We start from the raw sequence: 18205 nt of genomic DNA, 5'->3' as shown, positions 1-18205 counted from the left end.
TAAGTAATCTCTATATCCACCAGGGCTCTAACTCACAACTCGAAGAAGGAGAATCATACGCTCTACCAACTGAGGCAGCACGGCGCCCCCAAAATCATTTTAAATAGTTTCATTCCCTTAAAAATAAAATAAAATAAAATTAAAAATCAGTCCAGTTAGGAATAGAAACTTAGAAGAGGTTGATGCCAGACTCTTTTCTAATCATGTAACAAGTAAGAAGAAGTGCAGCTCTAAGGTTGCAAAATGTTTGTTTTTCAGATGAGGAATTAACTAATAATATCAATGGAGATGAAACCACTATGAGAAATGGTGAGAAAAAAGAAAAAACAGATTCTGAAATTTGCACATCTAATATCCAAGAACACAAAAAAGTTCAGAGTATCAGAAAAAGGCAAAATTTCTTGAAAGCTACCTGCAGTCAAGGTTTGTATTCCTATACCTGTATAGGTAAAAGTTAACATGATCACACCCAGCAGTGCACTGTACTTCAGGAACTTTCTAAACTCTCAGATTTACCGTTGGTTCTTCTCATTCACTAACTTATAAGATTATTTCAGCTTTTTTTTTTTAGATTGTTTTATTATAAAGTACCACATGAGAATCCATTAGTTGTCAGTATATTCTTGTCATGTTTCTGCCTATGACTTCTAATTTTAAATGTTAGGGGAGGTAAGATAAACAGAGAGACAGCAAGAATTTTGAATGGGGGCAGTGCATCTGAATTATGCCGGATCTATTAGATACTTCCATTGAGCCCTTTTACCATAAGGCAAGTTAAAGAATGGTCACTGGTTTCTTATTGTCAGATGAATGAACTGAGTATGTTTGGCAGTATGGACAAGTTAACCATCCTTTGACAGTTCTTGGAGCTAGTTCTGTGGTGAACAGTAGGCGAGGTCAGGCCACTTCAGGTTAAATAGTAAACACTGAAAAGTTTATTTATCTATTGTCTATTAAAAGGTAGGATTAGGCATTCTCTGTGTCCCCCTCTCGTGTAATCTAAAGCCCTTCTTATACATCCCTCCTGTAGTTGAATAGTGGCCCTCCAGCACATGTCCATGTCTTAATCCCTGGAGCCTGTGATGATATCTTATATAAAAGAGTGAATTTTACCTAAATAGAAAAAGAATCTCTGCAGATATAATTAAGGATCTTGAGTTTCCAGAAAGTTAAAAAAAAAAAAAAAATCACATACAAAGTAACTGAAAGCTGAGAATGCCTTAGTAGCATTATACTTTATTAATAAATAATATTGATGCCAGTTATTAAATATTATCAATTAATATTTGTTAATTTGTTAATGAAGTATGATGCTATTAAGAAGTGTTCAGCATTAACCACAGTGGACTTTATGAAGAAGTTTCTTGTGAAAATATGAGTTCTGTTCGTTTCTTTTCCAGTTTTTTCCAGATTTTATTTTAAAATTTTAGTTATGTGCTGTAGAAATTTATGATGACAGGAAAATGGAACAGTTTTTGAATTTTTGCCCCAAAATGTTTTTCATGTGCCTATATTCTTCGCTACAACACACCATGAGCTAGGTGAGAAGATTTGTACCATTCAAAGTAACAATTTTTGGAGAGTGTTTCCAAACTACAAGTCTACTTGCAAACTACAGGTCTGCTGTTTTGGATATTACATAATTTTAAAATATATTCTCTATATATTATATATAACATTAAATATATATATAATATGTCTTTATTCTTCAAATAAAGAATTTCTAAGTGCAAATATTTAAGAGCAGTATGATTTTCTCTAGATGTCAGTGGCAGACATGAAGCTGTCAGTGTTCCCTGTGATTCACATAACCAAAGAATCCATCTTTTAGAGAGTAATTCTCTGAACTTTATATCTCTTGCCCTGAAACTAGGTGCCTAGTTCCTGGCTTTAGGAAATAGAATAGGGAGCGCATCTTAAGATTTAATGCAGTGGTTCTCAAACCCTATTTTGCATCAGATTCACCTGGAAAGCTTGTTAAAACACAGATTGCTGGGCTCTGTTCCCAGAAAGTCTAATCATTAGGTATATTATCTATTAGTGTATTACACATTTACAAACTTGGCAGTTTAAAACAACACACATTTTTTATCTTATAGTTTCTGTAGATCAGGAATTGGACATGGCTTAGGTAGGTCTATTTCATAGACTACAGTCAAGGTATTGGCCAGGACTGGAGTCTCTTCTGAAGGCCCAACCAGGGAAGGATCCATTTTCAAGCTCATGTGGTTATTGTCAGAACTCAGTTCCTTGAGGGTTGTAGCCAGCTTGTGGTCATCCTCAGTTTCTTCCATCATGAGCTTTTCCAGTGTGTCCTCTTGGTTCTTCAAAACATGCAAGCTAAAGGTGGTAGAGCAACTTTGCTAGCAAGACAGAAGATGTTACAGTTTCTTAAAACCTAATCAAGGAAATGAAATACCCTCAATATTAAGGCATTCTATTGGTTAGAAGCAAATTATTCAAGAGGAATGGATGATACAAGGCCATAAATACCAGGAGATGGGGATCATAAGGAGTTACCTTAAAGTCTGTCCTCTGCAGTAGGCTTGTGGGGTGAGCTGGAGAATTAGCATTTCTAACAAGTTTTCCGGGTGATACTGATACTGCTAATCTGGGACTACATTTGAGTACTACTGGTTTAATGAATATTCTTTTCTATTTCATCACTCTAATCCTCTACTTTGCCTTCCTTGTGTCTCACTCTCAAGCTTCTCTGATGTAGTTTCTACAGAAAATAAATCTGGCTTGGGGATGGGGACCTTGGGTGAGAGGAATGATTGCCAGACATTCAGGGTTAGGGAAAGGAACTAGTCCCAACTTCTATGTATATACTTTTAGTCAATCTCCATGTTTCTAGCCCAGTTCAACGCACACTGCTTTTCACCCTGCCCCCAAATGCTGGGTTCAGATGGGCTCTCTCTCTAATTCTTTTTGCAGGCATTTGGGTCAGGCATTTCCCCCACTTCACGAAGTTGGTTAACCCTTCTCCAGCAGTGATTTTCCATTTGCCAAAAAGTTGTTGAAGTCTTTGTCCTCTATTTTTTCCTTTTCTATTTTCTTTTTATGGTATTAAAAAAAAAATCTTTTACTATCATTTTAGCATGGTTTGGGGAGGAAATTGAGGGGAAAACATAGTCAGGTTTTTTTTTTTGTTTGGTTGGTTTTGATTTTTTTTTTTTTTTTTATCTCCAACTTAAATCTCTATAACTTGTGGTGCAAGGAGAAGATTTTTTAAAAAAATCTTTGGATAATGATGTTGTACTGCATGCTTTTTTGAAAGAAAAAATAATCCATTGGGCCATACTCTGGGTTTTGGTGTCTTTTGTGATCAGAAACACACTCACTGGGTTAGAGAAGAGTTATAGAAAGAGGAGTTTTATAAAATTATAATTTGTTTTTAAGAAAAATTTTTTCCATTGTTAAAGGACTACTGAGGGCAAAATGAGGGTAGAGCTGAAGGAAGTTTATTTGTTGTAATCAAGCTTATGATAGAGTGATTAAACAGCTGTTAGAATGAATGCAAACTAATGTGCTTAGATGCTCTACAATTCCTTCACAAGTTAGATTTTTAAACAGTAATAGCAATGATGATATTCACGTATGTTTTGTGTAGTGCACCCTATTTAGGATATTTTGAGGAAGTTGCAGTGTATTTTCTGAGCTCCTTTGTAATGATCAGCATTTGACAGAAAAGAAACCTCAGCTTTACTTGGCAAATTTACAGAAGTGAAAACAGTTGGGATCAATAAGAGGAATGCCAGAGGGGAAAGCCGGCTTCATTTGGCTGCCAGAAGAGGAAATTTGTCTCTGGTGAAGGCTCTAATAGAATCTGGAGCAGATGTGAATCTAAAAGATAATGCAGGTTTGGATTCTTGAAATTTTAATTGTGTTTATAACCGAAATTACTGAAGTATACATTTCATCCACCCTACCCCAGTTCTCATGCTGGCTGCTAACTTTGAACTTTTTAATAATATATTATATTATATCATATCATATCATATCATATTATATTATATAATGTATTATTTAGTTCCATGCTCCTGGATTGGAAGAACAAATATTGTGAAAATGTCTATGCTACCTAAAGCAATCTACACATTTAATGCAATTCCTGTCAAAATACCATCCATTTTTTTCAAAGAAATGGAACAAATAATCCTAAAATTTATATGGAACCAGAAAAGACCTCAAATAGCCAAAGGAATATTGAAAAAGAAACCCAAAGTTGGTGGCATCACAATTCCAGAACGATGTGGATGGAACTAGAGGGTATCATGCTTAGCGAAACAAGTCAGTTGGAGAAAGACAACTATCATATGATCTCCCTGATATGAGGAAGTGGAGATGCAACATGGGAGGATTAAGGGGGTAGGAGAAGAATAAATGAAACAAAATGGGATTGGAGTCACCATAAGTGACTCTTAATCTCACAAAACAAACGGAGAGTTGCTGGGGGGAGGAGAATTGGGAGAGGGGGGTAGGGTTATGGACATTGGGGAGGGTATGTGCTTTGGTGAGTGCTGTGAAGTATGTAAACCTGGCGATTCACAGACCTGTACCCCTGGGGATAAAAATACATTATATGTTTATTAAAAAGAATAAATAAATAAATTTTAAAAAATAATAATATATTATTTAGTTGAGTAGTTAAATTTATCTTGGTTTTCACCCAATGCTAAAATAACCTCCTCTGAAACAGTTTTTAACATACATGTGGGAGCATTCAGAGGAAGTATACAGAATGAGGAGTACAGAGAGCTTTATTTAGGTTTTTTCCTCAGAGATCTTAATACTAAACTGTCACTTTGGAGAGAGTGCCAGTTTTTTTTTTTTTTCCCATTTCCCTATCCCTTCTCTTCTCCTCTCTTTTTAATTATTTGTTGTTTCTCTCTTTCCTTATTTTTATTTTCAGCCTCCATATTTAAATTGATCTGACATTTTGCTCAAGCACAAAATAATCTTGTGTGAGGAGTTAACAGAGGGAAAAACTCAAAGATTGATTTCAAGAATATTATGTCATTTTAAAGAGATATATGACAATACAGAGATACAAATGGGGAAGCAGACCTGATCTTACTCTATTTTAATATCTGAGTTGAGACAAATTGACATGATTAGTATTTACTCTAGTCCCATTATATTTTATGTTCTGTGAGTCTTCTGTTTTGGCACTTGAATTGATAAATATTTTTTATGAGATTGGTTTTCAAAATTGAAACATTTTGAGGCCATGGTTTTCAATATTATTTCTTGTCTGATACTTAATATATACATTTGAATCAACATAGATATCCATTGTATTAAGGCAAATAAAATTAATAATGACGTTATTACATGAATGTTGATTTATAGGCAGCAGCTTCTGTTTTTTTTCTTTTTTCCTTTTTTAGGTTGGACACCACTTCATGAGGCATCTAGTGAGGGATCTAATGATATAATTGTAGAGTTGTTAAAAGCTGGTGCTAATGTTAATTGTGAAAATCTAGATGGGATTGATCCCTTACATGATGCTGCTGCCAACAATCATTTAAAGGTACAGTGCACATCAGATTGGTTTCCCATTACTTTTTCTTAGAAAAATGAGTGAAGAAAATGAAGGTATTTTAAACTGAACACTAAAGTAATTCCTTAAAATAAATAATTTTTAAAACCTACTTAAAATTTTAAATGAAGATAGGATGTTGTTTATTGACTGGAAAATCATATTAACTAATGAATTGTTTTTCCATTGTCTTTTCCTCATAAAATTCATGTAATTCAGAATAAAATGAAATGTCTCAGGGTAAATGTAGGCTATAAATCTAATACATTCCATTTTTAATTGTATTAAATGATTTGCTCTTGTGTATAAAAGATCTAATTATAGTGATAATATATGTTGACAGATTTTTTTTTCCTAACTCAATTTCTCCGTAGGTTTAAGTTTCAAAGAAATGGATAAAAATGCATGTTCCTGTGGGTTTGTTATATATTTTTCTCCTTCGTTTTTCTTAATCAGACAGCTGTCACAAAAGAAAATTGCACAAAAGAAAATTATTTCAGTAACACTGAATTTCAAAACTAAACCTTAAAATTATTAATGTTTTTAAACTCCTTTTTGACAAATCTAAGCAGAAGACTTTTATCAATAGACAATGCAGACTTCAGGAATAACCACTGGCTTTGAAAAACTAGTGAAGGAAACCAACACCAATAACAACAATATAAAACCAAAGTTCATATAAAAAATACATTGAACCTTTCACTAACACCAATATATCTGTCTGTAGATATTTTTAAGGCCCTGGTGATTTTTTTGTTAATTTTATGAAAGCATAGGGGCGCCTGGGTGGCTCAGTGGGTTAAGCCGCTGCCTTCGGCTCAGGTCATGATCTCAGGGTCCTGGGATCGAGTTCCGCATCGGGCTCTCTGCTCAGCAGGGAGCCTGCTTCCTCCTCTCTCTCTGCCTGCCTCTGCCTACTTGTGATCTCTCTCTGTCAAATAAATAAATAAAATCTTAAAAAAAAAAAAAAAAAGAAAGCATATCCCCACTGTTTTCAGCCTAAAGGTAGTCATGTAAAGGAATAGTATTGAATTTATGATTTGCAGCAATAAGAGATTAAACTAATGATTAAGAGTAATATCAGAAAAGGGCACCTGAGTGGCTCAGTTGGTTAAGCATCTAACTCTTGATCTCAGTTCAGTCTTGATCTCAGGTTTGTGAGTTCAAGCTTCACTTTGGGCTCCATCCTGGGCATGGCGTCTACTTAAAAATATATATATATTAATAATACCAGATGGGTGGACTAATGTCCAGAGTGGCTTCTTTTGACCAAAGAAGCTCTTTGGCCTTTATGATACTTAATTTAAAAAGAATAGATAAGGTCTGATCATAAAATGGGAGGCAAACAGGAAGAGTCATTAATTAGCTTACTGATTATGTGTACAGGGAAAAGGCCACTTAGAGTGAAACCACTTAAATAAGGGCCAAAACTCTATAGTAGGTAAATCACATTTTTAGAAATTATCCTGAAAAATGCAATATAAAACAAAGAAAATAAGGAGGTCCATAATACCACCCGTAAATTTGGGAATTGAATGGAAGGACTTACAGAACTCAGCATACAGTTATGCTCATAGCTAAGATTCTTTTTTCTTTCTTTTTGTTTTTCTGTTTTGTTTTGTTTTTTTTTTTAGATTTTATTTATTTGAGAGAGCCTAAGTGTAGAGGCAGAGGGAGAGGGAGAAGCAGGCTCCCTGCTGAGCAGGAGCCCAAGCAGGGCTCTATCCAGGGACCCTGAGATCATGTCCTGAGCCAAAGGCAGAGGCTTAACCAAATGAGCCACCCAAGCACCCCTCATGGCTAAGATTTGTTACAACAATATAGGAAGGATATGCTGCTGACTCATTAGGAAAAAACACAGGTGGAGTCTGAGGGTATTTAGTGAAGGCTTTATTATGCTCTCTTCCTCATGGGAGGTCACTCACAGCTTACCTTTCCCCCAGCAACAAAAATGTCATTTCTGTGTTTCCCCTCCAAGGAAGCTCATTAGAAACTCAGTTTCAAAGATTTATATTGGGACTGGTCATGTAAGCACTCTCTGCCTAGCACATACCAAGATTCCAGACTCCTAAGAGCACAAACCACATTGGCTGTGTAGAATGTTTAAGCAAAGAAAGTTACCATTATCAATAGGGAAAGTTTTCTACCAATGTATGGTACTGTTTACCAGTCAGGTTCATTGATGTCAGCTAAAGGCCAGCCTTGCAAGCAACCTCTCTAGATTGCAGTCTCAGGCCTGCTGTGTTAACTCTTTTCTAAGCAGTATTTTATTTAGGTTCTAATTGCTACATATGCTAATTTCTAAAACAGGAAAAGAGTGAATAAAGTTTGCTTTCATGGCCTAATTTTTCTGGCAAAATTATGTGACAGTACATAGGATATACTTCATCTCATACTTGATTTTTCTATACCCCTACCTCAAGGAAGTTCTTTTTGCAAACATTTTCAGAGGTATAACAAGTTTTTACTAGGTCTTCTATCAGTCCTTTTATATTCAAATTCTTATGATATTTATTTTTTTAGGTTAACAGTTTTACCTGTCAGTTTCTCATTCATCATGGCTTCACAGGTGCTTCAAGTATTTCTCCAACATTATTTTAATGTTTGACTTCAGGAAATTTTATATTTGTACCTTGGGACTTTGTAATCAATTTGTAGTGTATTTACATTTTATTGTTAGCTGCTTACAACATAATTGACGAGTAATAAACTGAACAACAAAGCTGTTGACTTGATGGATAGGAAAGATTCTATGTTAGTAAGGAGAGAGGTTGTTTGGGTAACATTTTATAAATGGTTTCCATGAGTGAGAATTTTCCTGTTTTGAAGACTCTAGCTTCCTTTATAACAATTTGGTAACTTGGGATGCCTGGGTGGCTCAGTGGGTTAAAGCCTCTGCCTTTGGCTCAGGTCATGGTCTCAGGGTCCTGGGATCAAGCCCCACATCAGGCTCTCTGCTCAGCAGGGGGTCTGCTTCCCACACCCCCAACCACCCTCTGCCTGCTTCTCTGCCTACTTGTGATCTCTGTCTGTCAAATAAATAAATAAAAATCTTTTAAAATTTTTAAAAAAAGGAAAAAGAAATTTGTTAACTTGAAGGGACAGAGAAAATGATTACTCAGATACAAAGGACCTTCTGTAAAAATAAATGTCAAGAGCTAAACTTAACCACAGAAGATGGGAGAGGGGAGCTTGGTTTAGTGGATAAAACACTGGATGAGGTATTAGAAAGCCCAAGTTCTAGGCCTAGTTCTGCTGCTTGAGAAAGATTATAAATATCTTTACCCCTGGAAAAGGAATGTGATTTAGAGCTATGCTGTCCTGTACTGTAGCCATTAGCCACATGTGGCTATTTTAATTTAAATTATTTTAAATTAATTAAATTAAAAAATCAATTCTTCAGTTGCATTAGCCATATTTGAAGTACTCAATAGCTACATGTATCATACCATATTGGAAGTGGCTATCACATTGGAAATGTAGATTAGAGTGCTTCCATTGTCACAGAAAATTTTGTTGGACAGCCCTGGTCTAGAGCAGGGCTTGCTAAATACTTCTTGTAAAGAGCTAGATAATAAACAGTTTGGTTTTTCTGGGCCACGCAGTCTCTGCTGTAGCTACTCAACTATTGTATTGAGAAAGCAGTCATAGACAATGTGTAAATGAGTAAGTATGGCTATGCTCCAATAAAACTTTATTTATAAAATCAGGCAACTGACTGGATTTGGCCCATGGGCAGAGTTTGTTATTGCATAATCTAAAGGATCACTTAAGTCTCTTCACATAAGTGTCAGTATAGACGAAGTTTGCATTTAGAGTAGACTCTCACATCAATATTGCCTTTATTTTAAGGAGAAATGTTTTATTTGAAAAGAAGGAGGTAGTATGTTTAAGGATATTTTCATTCCTTTGACACTGATATATTGCCAACATCCTTCCTTATATCTTCATTAATTCTTCTTCCATGTGAGAGTTCTTCTATCATTGGCTCATTTTATTTCTAATTTCCTCCCTTTTGTTTTTGTTTATCTTGAGATAGAATATTGATAGATGAACTAGAAAGATTAAAAAGACAGCAGGAGAGAGGAGCGTGGGTAGCTCAGTGGGTGAAAGCCTCTGCCTTCAGTTCGGGTCATGATCCCAGCGTCATGGGATTGAGCCCCACATCAGGCTCTCTGTTCCCTGGGGAAACTGCTTCCTTCTCTCTCTCTCTGCTTGCCTCTCTCCCTACTTGTGATCTCTGCCAAATAAATAAATAAAATCTTAAAAAAAAAAAAAAGATAGCAGGAAAGGTAAATACATGGTATCATAGATCTAATCAATGTCAATTCTATCATAGCCTATAAATTTAATTCTTAGATTTTTTTTTTACTCTTGCATTACTGCATGGAAATTTATTCAATCACCTATTTTTCCAACTCATCTTTTTAAATCTTAATTTCTGTTTTAAGTTATTTTCCAAAATGGTCATGTATTTTATAAAACGAAGAGGATTAAAAGATAAGGAAAAGGAGAGTGAGAGGAAAAGATAGGACAAAAGATTAAAAGTAGGCAGGGATGGACATCCACTTTTACACAAGAAAGAATAGAAAGGACAAGATATACCCTCCCATCTTAACAACTTGAAAGGTGAACAAAATACGTAACATAGCAGTTTTGAACCAGTTGTGCAAAATGCAGCACAGGGCAGTAGTCCCTAAGGAAGGGAAGCAAATGAAATAAATCTTGTGGTTGCCTTATCATATGGACTAGAGGGAGTTTCCAGACAAGCGCAGAGAGAGAGAAAACAAACAGCCCTGTGGCCTCAAGTTCAGAAGACAGAATTTGGAGTCTACCTCCAACAGGTAGAATTTATGGGGCAAAATACCAGAGAGAAAGGATCTGCATAAAGAGAACTTTCTAGAAATTTGAAGGAAAATCCTCTTGTTTCTTTGACAGATAGACAAATACATTCAAGAAAACTATGTAAGATTAGGCAAAGAGCCAATGGGAAGGATGAGCAGAACCATTGCTGGAGTTTGTAGAGGGCTGAGTAGTTTGTTTCCACCAGCCAAAATGGCAGGAACTCTTAAAACTGGAAGCATCAAGTAGAGGGTATTTCTTGCATAGTTGAGTTAAATTGGTACAAAAAGGTTCTCTGGACTAACCTTAAAATTTTAAAGAAAATAACAAAAAGATCATATGAATTCCAGTAACCGAAACATGTCCCAGAACAAAGCCCAACAACATCTGAGGAACATAATGAAATTCAGCACTAAGCAATATAAAAATCACAGTGTCTATCAACCAGTCCACAATTTTTTAAATAAAAAAGTACAAAATATTATCCATAAGCAGGAGAAGAAAACAAAAAAAGTGGATTTGAAGATAAAGCATTAGAAATTATCCAAAATAAAGAAAAAAAGTGAGAAAATAAACAAAGACAAAATAAGAAACCCTCAATATCTGTAGGGTAATCTCAAATTATGTAATATACATGCAGGCTTAATCCCCAAAAAGGAGGGATAGAAAAAAATTTGGAGAATAAAAACCAAAATTAACCAATTTTGATGGAAGCAGTGAACCCACAGAACCAAAAATCTCACCAGCCCTCTGGTAAAAGAAAAATAAAGAAAACTGCAGCAACACGTACCATAACCAAATTGCTGAGAATCAGTAAAAAAGGGGGAAATATTTATTTATTTATATTCTCATAAAATAAATTAAAACATCACTATCAACATAGTATAATAAAATAGTACAATAAAGGGAGATAATTTAACTGATGCCACCAATCAAGTCATTATGTGTCCTAAAAGAAAAATATACTTCTAAGCATTAATAAATGATCATTGCAATGAAAATAAAGATACATAATGAAAGATATACCATGCTCAAGAACTGGAAGAATTAACATTGTTAAAATGTACATGCCACTATTTTTTTAATTTAGATTCAACTAGCTAACAAAGTACACAAAATGTACACCATTCGTTTCAGATGTAGTATTCAATAATTTATCAGTTGTGTATAACACCCAGTGCTGTTATATCACACACACTCCTTAATGCCCATCACCCAGTTACCCCTTCCCCTAACCACCTCCCCTCCAGCAACCCTCAGTTTGTTTCCTATGATTGAGTCTCTTATAGCTTTTCTCCCTCTCTGATGATTTCCCATTCAGTTTTCTATCCCTTCCCCTGTGGTCCTCTGTGCTGTTTTTTATATTCCACATATGTGTGAAACCACTGAAACCATTTGCTAATTATCTTACCCTGATTGACTTATTTTGCTCAGCATAATACCCTCCAGTTCCATCCATGTCAATGTAAATGGTAAGTATTCATCCTTTCTGATGGCTGCATAGTATTCCATTGTGTATATATGCCATATCCTTATTCATTCATCTGATGATGGAGATCTCAGCTCTTTCCCCAGTTTGACTATTGTGGACATTGCTTCTGTGAATATTGGGGTGCAGGTGCCTATTTGGATCACTAAATTTGTATCTTTTGGGTAAATACTTGCTAGTACAATTACAGGGTCATAAGGTAGCTCTATTTTTAACATCTTGAGGAATGTCCATACTGTTTTCCAGAGTGGCTGCACCAGCTTGCATTCCCACCAACAGTGGAAGAGAACTCCCCTTTCTCCACATCGTCACCAACATTTGTTGTTTCCTGACTTGTTAATTTTAGCCATTCTGACTGGTGTGAGGTGGTTTCACATTGTGGTTTTGATTTATGTAGGGAAAATCTTTGAAACAAAGTTTTGAAATGTAATTGTATACAGGAACAAATAAAAGAACGGCAGGCAGCTTCTCATCAAAAATTTTGCAAGCCTAAAATCAATGCACAGAAATCAGTTGCATTTCTATACAACAACACCAAGACAGAAGAAAGAGAAATTAAGGATTCGATCCCATTGCAAACTGCACCCAAAACCATAAGATACCTAGGAATAAACCTAACCAAAGAGGCAAAGAATCTGTACTCAGAAAACTATAAAGTACTCAGGAAAGAAATTGAGGAAGACACAAAGAAATGGAAAAACATTCCATGCTCTTGGATTGGAAGAATAAATGTTGTGAAAATGTCTGTGCTAACTAAAGCAGTCTAAAATACAATTCCTATCAAAATACCATCCTTTTTTTTTTTTTTCAAAGAAATGAACAAATAATCCTAAAATTTGTATGGAACCATAAAAGACCCCAAATCGCCAAAGGAATGTTGAAAAAGAAAGCCAAAGTTGGTGGCATCACAATTCCAGACTTCAAGCTCTATTACAAAGTTGTCCTCATCAAGATAGTATGGTACTGGCACAAAAACACATATAGATCAATGGAACAGAATAGAGAGCCCAGAAATAGACCTTCAACTCTGTGGTCAACTAATCTTCAACAAAGCAGGAAAGAATGTCCAATGGAAAAAAGACAGTCTCTTCAACAAATGGTGTTGGGACAATTGGACAGCCACATGCAGAAGAATGAAACTGGACTATTTCCTTACACCACACACAAAAATGGGCTCAAAATGGATGAAAGACTTCAAAGTGAGACAGGAATCCATCAAAATCCTTGAGGAGAGCACAGGCATCAACCTCTTTGACCTCAGCCGCAGCAGCTTCTTTCTAGAAACATCATCAAAGGCAAGGGAACAAGGGCAAAAATGACCTATTGGGAATTCATCAAGATCAAAAGCTTTTGCACAGCAAAGGAAATAGTCAACAAAACGAAAAGATAGGCAACAGAATGGGAGAAGATATTTGCAAAGCACATATCAGATAAAGGGCTAGTATCCAAAACCTATAAAGAACTTACCAAACTCAACACCCAAAGAGCAAATAATCCAATCAAGAAATGGGCAGAAGACATGAACAGACATTTCTGCAAAGACATCCAAATGGCCAACAGACACATGAAAAAGTGCTCCACATCACTCTGCATCAGGGAAATAAAAATCAAAACCACAATGAGATACCACTTCACACCAGTCAGAATGGCTAAAATTAACAAGTCAGGAAATGACAGATGCTGGCGAGGATGCGGAGAAAGGGGAATGCTCCTACACTGCTGGTGGGAATGCAAGCTTGTGCAGCCACTCTGGATAACAGTATGGAGGTTCCTCAAAAAGTTTAAAATAGAGCTTCCCTACAACCCAGCAATTGCAATACTGGATATTTACTCTAAAGACACAAATGTAGGGATCCGAAGGGGCACATGCACCTGAATGTTTATAGCAGCAATGTCCACAATAGCCAAACTATGGAAAAAACCTAGATGTCCAATCAACAGATGAATGGATAAAGAAGAGTGGTATATATATACAATGGAATACTATGTAGCCATCAAAAGAAATCTTGCCATTTGCAATGACATGGATGGAACTAGAGGGTATTATGCTGAGTGAAGTAAGTCAGTCAGAGAAAGACAATTATCATATGATCTCTCTGATATGAGGAATTCGAGAGGCGGGGTGGGGGGTTATAGGGGGTAAGGAAGGAAAAATGAAACCAGATGGGATCAAGAGGGAGACAAACCATAAGAGAGTCTAAATCTCATGAAACAAACTGAAGGTTGTTGGGGGGTGGGAGGGTAGAGAGAGGGTGGCTGGGTTATGGACATTGAGGAGGATATGTGCTATAGTGAGTGCTGTGAAATGTGTAAGCCTGATGATTCATAGACTTGTACCCCTGGGGTAAATAATACATTATATGTTAATAAATAATGGGGAAAAATTGCAAGCCATTGGACAAAGGAGCAACATTTTTACAAAATATTGCAAAGAGAAGTAAACTTGTCGATCTAGAATTGTATACCCAGCAAAAAAATTTTTCAAAAATAAAAGTGATGTTGGCAAAGATGTGATAAAGCTGAAACTGTCATACATTGCTGGCAGTAACGTAAAATGGTACTGCTGCTATAGAAAACACTCTGGCCGTTCCTTCAAAGTTAAACATAGAGTTGCCATATGATGGAGCAAATTCTACTCTTAGGTATTTAGCCAAGAGAATTAAAAACATAATCACAAAAAAATTTGTATGTGATTATTTAGAGCACTCTTTTCCAAATAGCCAAAAAGTAAAAACAACCCAAATGTCTACGAATTGATGAATGTATAAACAAATGCATATCAATAATGTTCTCATCATACCTTGCAAGTAGCATTCTCAGATTTTTAAGATTTTATTTATTTATTTATTTGTTTGGGGGTGGGTGGCCAGGGAACAGAGGGAGAGGAACATGCAGACTCCACATTGAGCACAGAGGTCGATGCAGGGCTCAATCCCATGACCCTGAGATCATGACCTGAACTGAAATCAAGAGTCAGATAGATGCTCAACCAAATAAGCCACCTAGGCGACCCTAGAAATACCTTTATTACAAGCGTTCTTGTTCTCTACATGCATGGAAGAGTAGATATAAATTCTAGTCACTGTTATTACACTGTTCTCATTATCAGCTAGCAGGTAGCCAGATCAAACTGTTGATACACACAGCAGTATGGATGAATCTCAAAAACATTATGCTAATTTAAAGAAGACATATAAGAAGACTTTATCCTTTATGATTCCATTCATATGAAATTAGACAAAAGGCAAATATTATAGTGGTTGCAGCAGATTACTGAGTGCCAAGGGCCAAAGAGAGGTGGGGAGGGATTGACTGTTAAGCAAGGCATAATGAATTTTTTTTTTTTAATTGTGGAATGTTTCTAAGCCATGGTTATAGTAGTGATTACTCCAGAAAAGCTGACTTTAAAAAGAAGAAAGAAAAGTCAGACAAGGGGCCTACTTCTTGTTCACCTTATTTTTGTCAAGTTCTTTGTTCCTCAGGTCTACCCCATTGTATGACCTGGAACTCTCCTAACTATAGCTTTAGCCTTTTCTGTTTAGTGCCTTATGGCCCATTTGCTGTTCTCTTAGGCTTTTTTGGCTTTTTCCTACTAATGAGTGTTATGGAAACAAAGCTGTTCAGGGTCCCATTCCCTCTTTGCTGAGTTCTGTGTCTTCCAAAACAAAAGTTGAATGAATCCATGTTAATACATTAGAGGAAGACCTCATCTTAACATGCAGAATAATCATTAGTAATATAACGTGATTTTTAAGTCGAGAAAAGCTTCCCTTGTTAAACAAACAAACAAACAAACAAAAACCCAGCTTTCTCCTGACTCCATATAGAGCAGTGGAAAGAGGGTGTAAGGAATCTATATTTTTAAATAATTCCATGGGTGACTTTACTGATCACTCAGGCTTAGAAACAAACCACTGGATTGAGGTAGTGCTCACTCCATCTTTTAAAAGCAAAACAAAATACCTTTACTCAGACTTCACTAAGTTTTCATCAGTTATCTTTGCAGGAGACTTTTTTTCATATGCTATTTATTATCTACTGTCTCTAATTACCTCAGTTGGTCTTTTCACTCTTCTAAAGAAAAAAAGGGTTTAGGGGACTACTTTCATTAAGAATTTACTATGTACAAGGTATTTGACAAGGGCTCACATTTAGTTCTCATAGATGATAAAAATGAGGTTTAAATGGTAAATAACTTGCCCAAGGATGTAGCTAATAGGTTAGGGGAGTGAGTTTTGTATACTTGACTTTAAAACAAGTGTGTTGGGACGCCTGGGTGGCTCAGTTGGTTAAGCAGCTGCCTTCGGCTCAGGTCATGATCCCAGCGTCCTGGGATCAAGTCCCACATTGGGCTACTTGCTCCGCAGGGAGCCTGCTTCTCCCTCTGACTCTGCCTTCCACTCTGTCTGCCTGTGCTCACTCTCACTCTCTCTCTCTCTTACAAATAAATAAATAAAATCTTAAAAAAAAAAAACAAGCGTGTTTTTTTGTTTTTTTGGTTTTTTTTTTATGCTGTGCTGACTCCGGGCTGATGGAACAAATGAGGGGCTATCCTTATCATCTTCACTTGCCCATATGCTCCTAAATTCTCTGCTTCTCCATACCTGGACATAAGGAGAAAGAGATAAATCACTAACTCAGACCATATCTCTATTTTTTTTTTAAAGATTTTATTTATTTGACAGAGATCACAAGTAGGGAGAGAGGCAGGCAGAGAGAGATGGGGGGAAGCAGGCTCCCTGCTGAGCAGAGAGCCTGATGCGGGGCTCGATCCCAGGATCCTGAGATCATGACCTGAGCCGAAGGCAGAGCTTAACCCACTGAGCCACCCAGGCACCCCAAGCATATCTCTATTTTAAACAAAATCCTGACCATCTTTTCCTAATCAGGTTTTTCAGTTATTTGAATTACTTGCTTGCCTTACCTAGATGGAATCATTGGCTTTTTTTCCACTAGTTGACTTATACCATAAGTTAATTAATAACATCTTTAACTTCGATCATTTATAAACTTCTTTTTTTTTTTCATTTATAAACTTCTAATATACAACAGCTTTGAGTTACTCAGAGAAACCTTATTTGTATTAGAAACTGCTCCCCAGTTAATGTCACAACCTCTATGACCTCAGTTTCCTCTTCTGTAAGGTGATGGGGTGGGAGTAGATTATTTCTGTTTCCTTTTGCATCCTTTCATATAAGTCACTTATTTAGGACACATGACAGATTTGCACAAACATTATTAGAAGGGTATTGGATTTTTCGACCTAGCTCATTAAACTTCTTGAACAAGTAACATACCTAAAATACAGTAATGCAGTTTGGAGGAAGAGACAAAGGACTCTGTTAGAGTCAGTATTGCATGTCATTCTGCCTATGTTTACTTCTTTATTGCAATGAAGGCAGCATATCTGGTATTTTCTTGTCATTATGTTTTCATCTTCCGGGAGGGGGAGGGGAGAGATTGGGCCAAATCCACGGAGCAGTTTACAGCTTTCATATCAAATTTTAATAAAAAAATTTTCTTGGCCAGAGTTTGAAACTTCTTTTGATAACTTTTAATACTTTGATAACTTTTAATAGTGGTAGCGTAATGAAAGCAGAAATTACTGATCTTCTATGTCTATAGAAATAACTTTGAAAGGGGCGCCTGGGTGGCTCAGCGGGTTAAAGCCTCTGCCTTCGGCTCAGGTCGTGATCCCAGAGTTCTGGGATCAAGCCCCGCATCGGGCTCTCTGTTCGGCAAGGAGCCTGCTCTCTCTCTCTCTCTCTCTCTCTCTCTCTCTGCCTGTCTCTCTGCCTACTTGTGATTTCTGTCAAAAAAAAAAAAAAAAAAAGAAATAACTTTGAAAAAATATCTTCTAGGCAGCTGAGATTCTATTACAACATGGAGCAAACCCAAATCAAAGGAATCAAAAGCAGAAGACTGCTTTGGATGAAGCAGATGATGAAAAAATGAAAGAGCTGCTGAAATCTTACGGTGCAATTGAGACTGATAATTGCGATGAAAGTAATGTTATAGCCACTGGTATGTATGTCAGTATTGCTATTTTAGACAAGTATATACCTCTGCTTAGAAAAATCTTCAGACTTCTAGTGTAAGTTGTTTCATAACTGGCGTAGATGTTTTGTATGTTTATTAAACTTTTGAAAGGCATTTAAAAATTATTTATTTTTAGAAATTAGCATTTCCAAATTGTTTTAATTTATATACCATAGGATCCTGTGGGATTGGCATTACATGTTGAAATGGAATCCATATTATTCGTTAAACAATCATTAATCTCTAACGTTGGATCTGAGTTAGAGATGTAACTGAAGCCATACATATTG

At 36.2% G+C, this 18205-nt stretch overlaps 1 protein-coding gene across 1 annotated transcript in view; it reads left to right on the top strand.

Annotated features, from left to right (window-relative positions):
- Positions 1-18205, top strand: part of ANKRD31 (ankyrin repeat domain 31) — a 151440-nt gene that overhangs the window by 83584 nt on the left and 49651 nt on the right. The window contains 4 exon segments of the mRNA XM_059173363.1: positions 259-423; positions 3725-3862; positions 5394-5536; positions 17738-17900. Coding sequence (XP_059029346.1) covers positions 259-423; positions 3725-3862; positions 5394-5536; positions 17738-17900 — 609 coding nt within the window.

The sequence above is a fragment of the Mustela lutreola genome, chromosome 5, assembly GCF_030435805.1.
Source record: "Mustela lutreola isolate mMusLut2 chromosome 5, mMusLut2.pri, whole genome shotgun sequence".
Taxonomy (NCBI): Eukaryota; Metazoa; Chordata; class Mammalia; order Carnivora; family Mustelidae; genus Mustela; species Mustela lutreola.
This window is presented reverse-complemented; position numbering and strand designations above follow the sequence as displayed.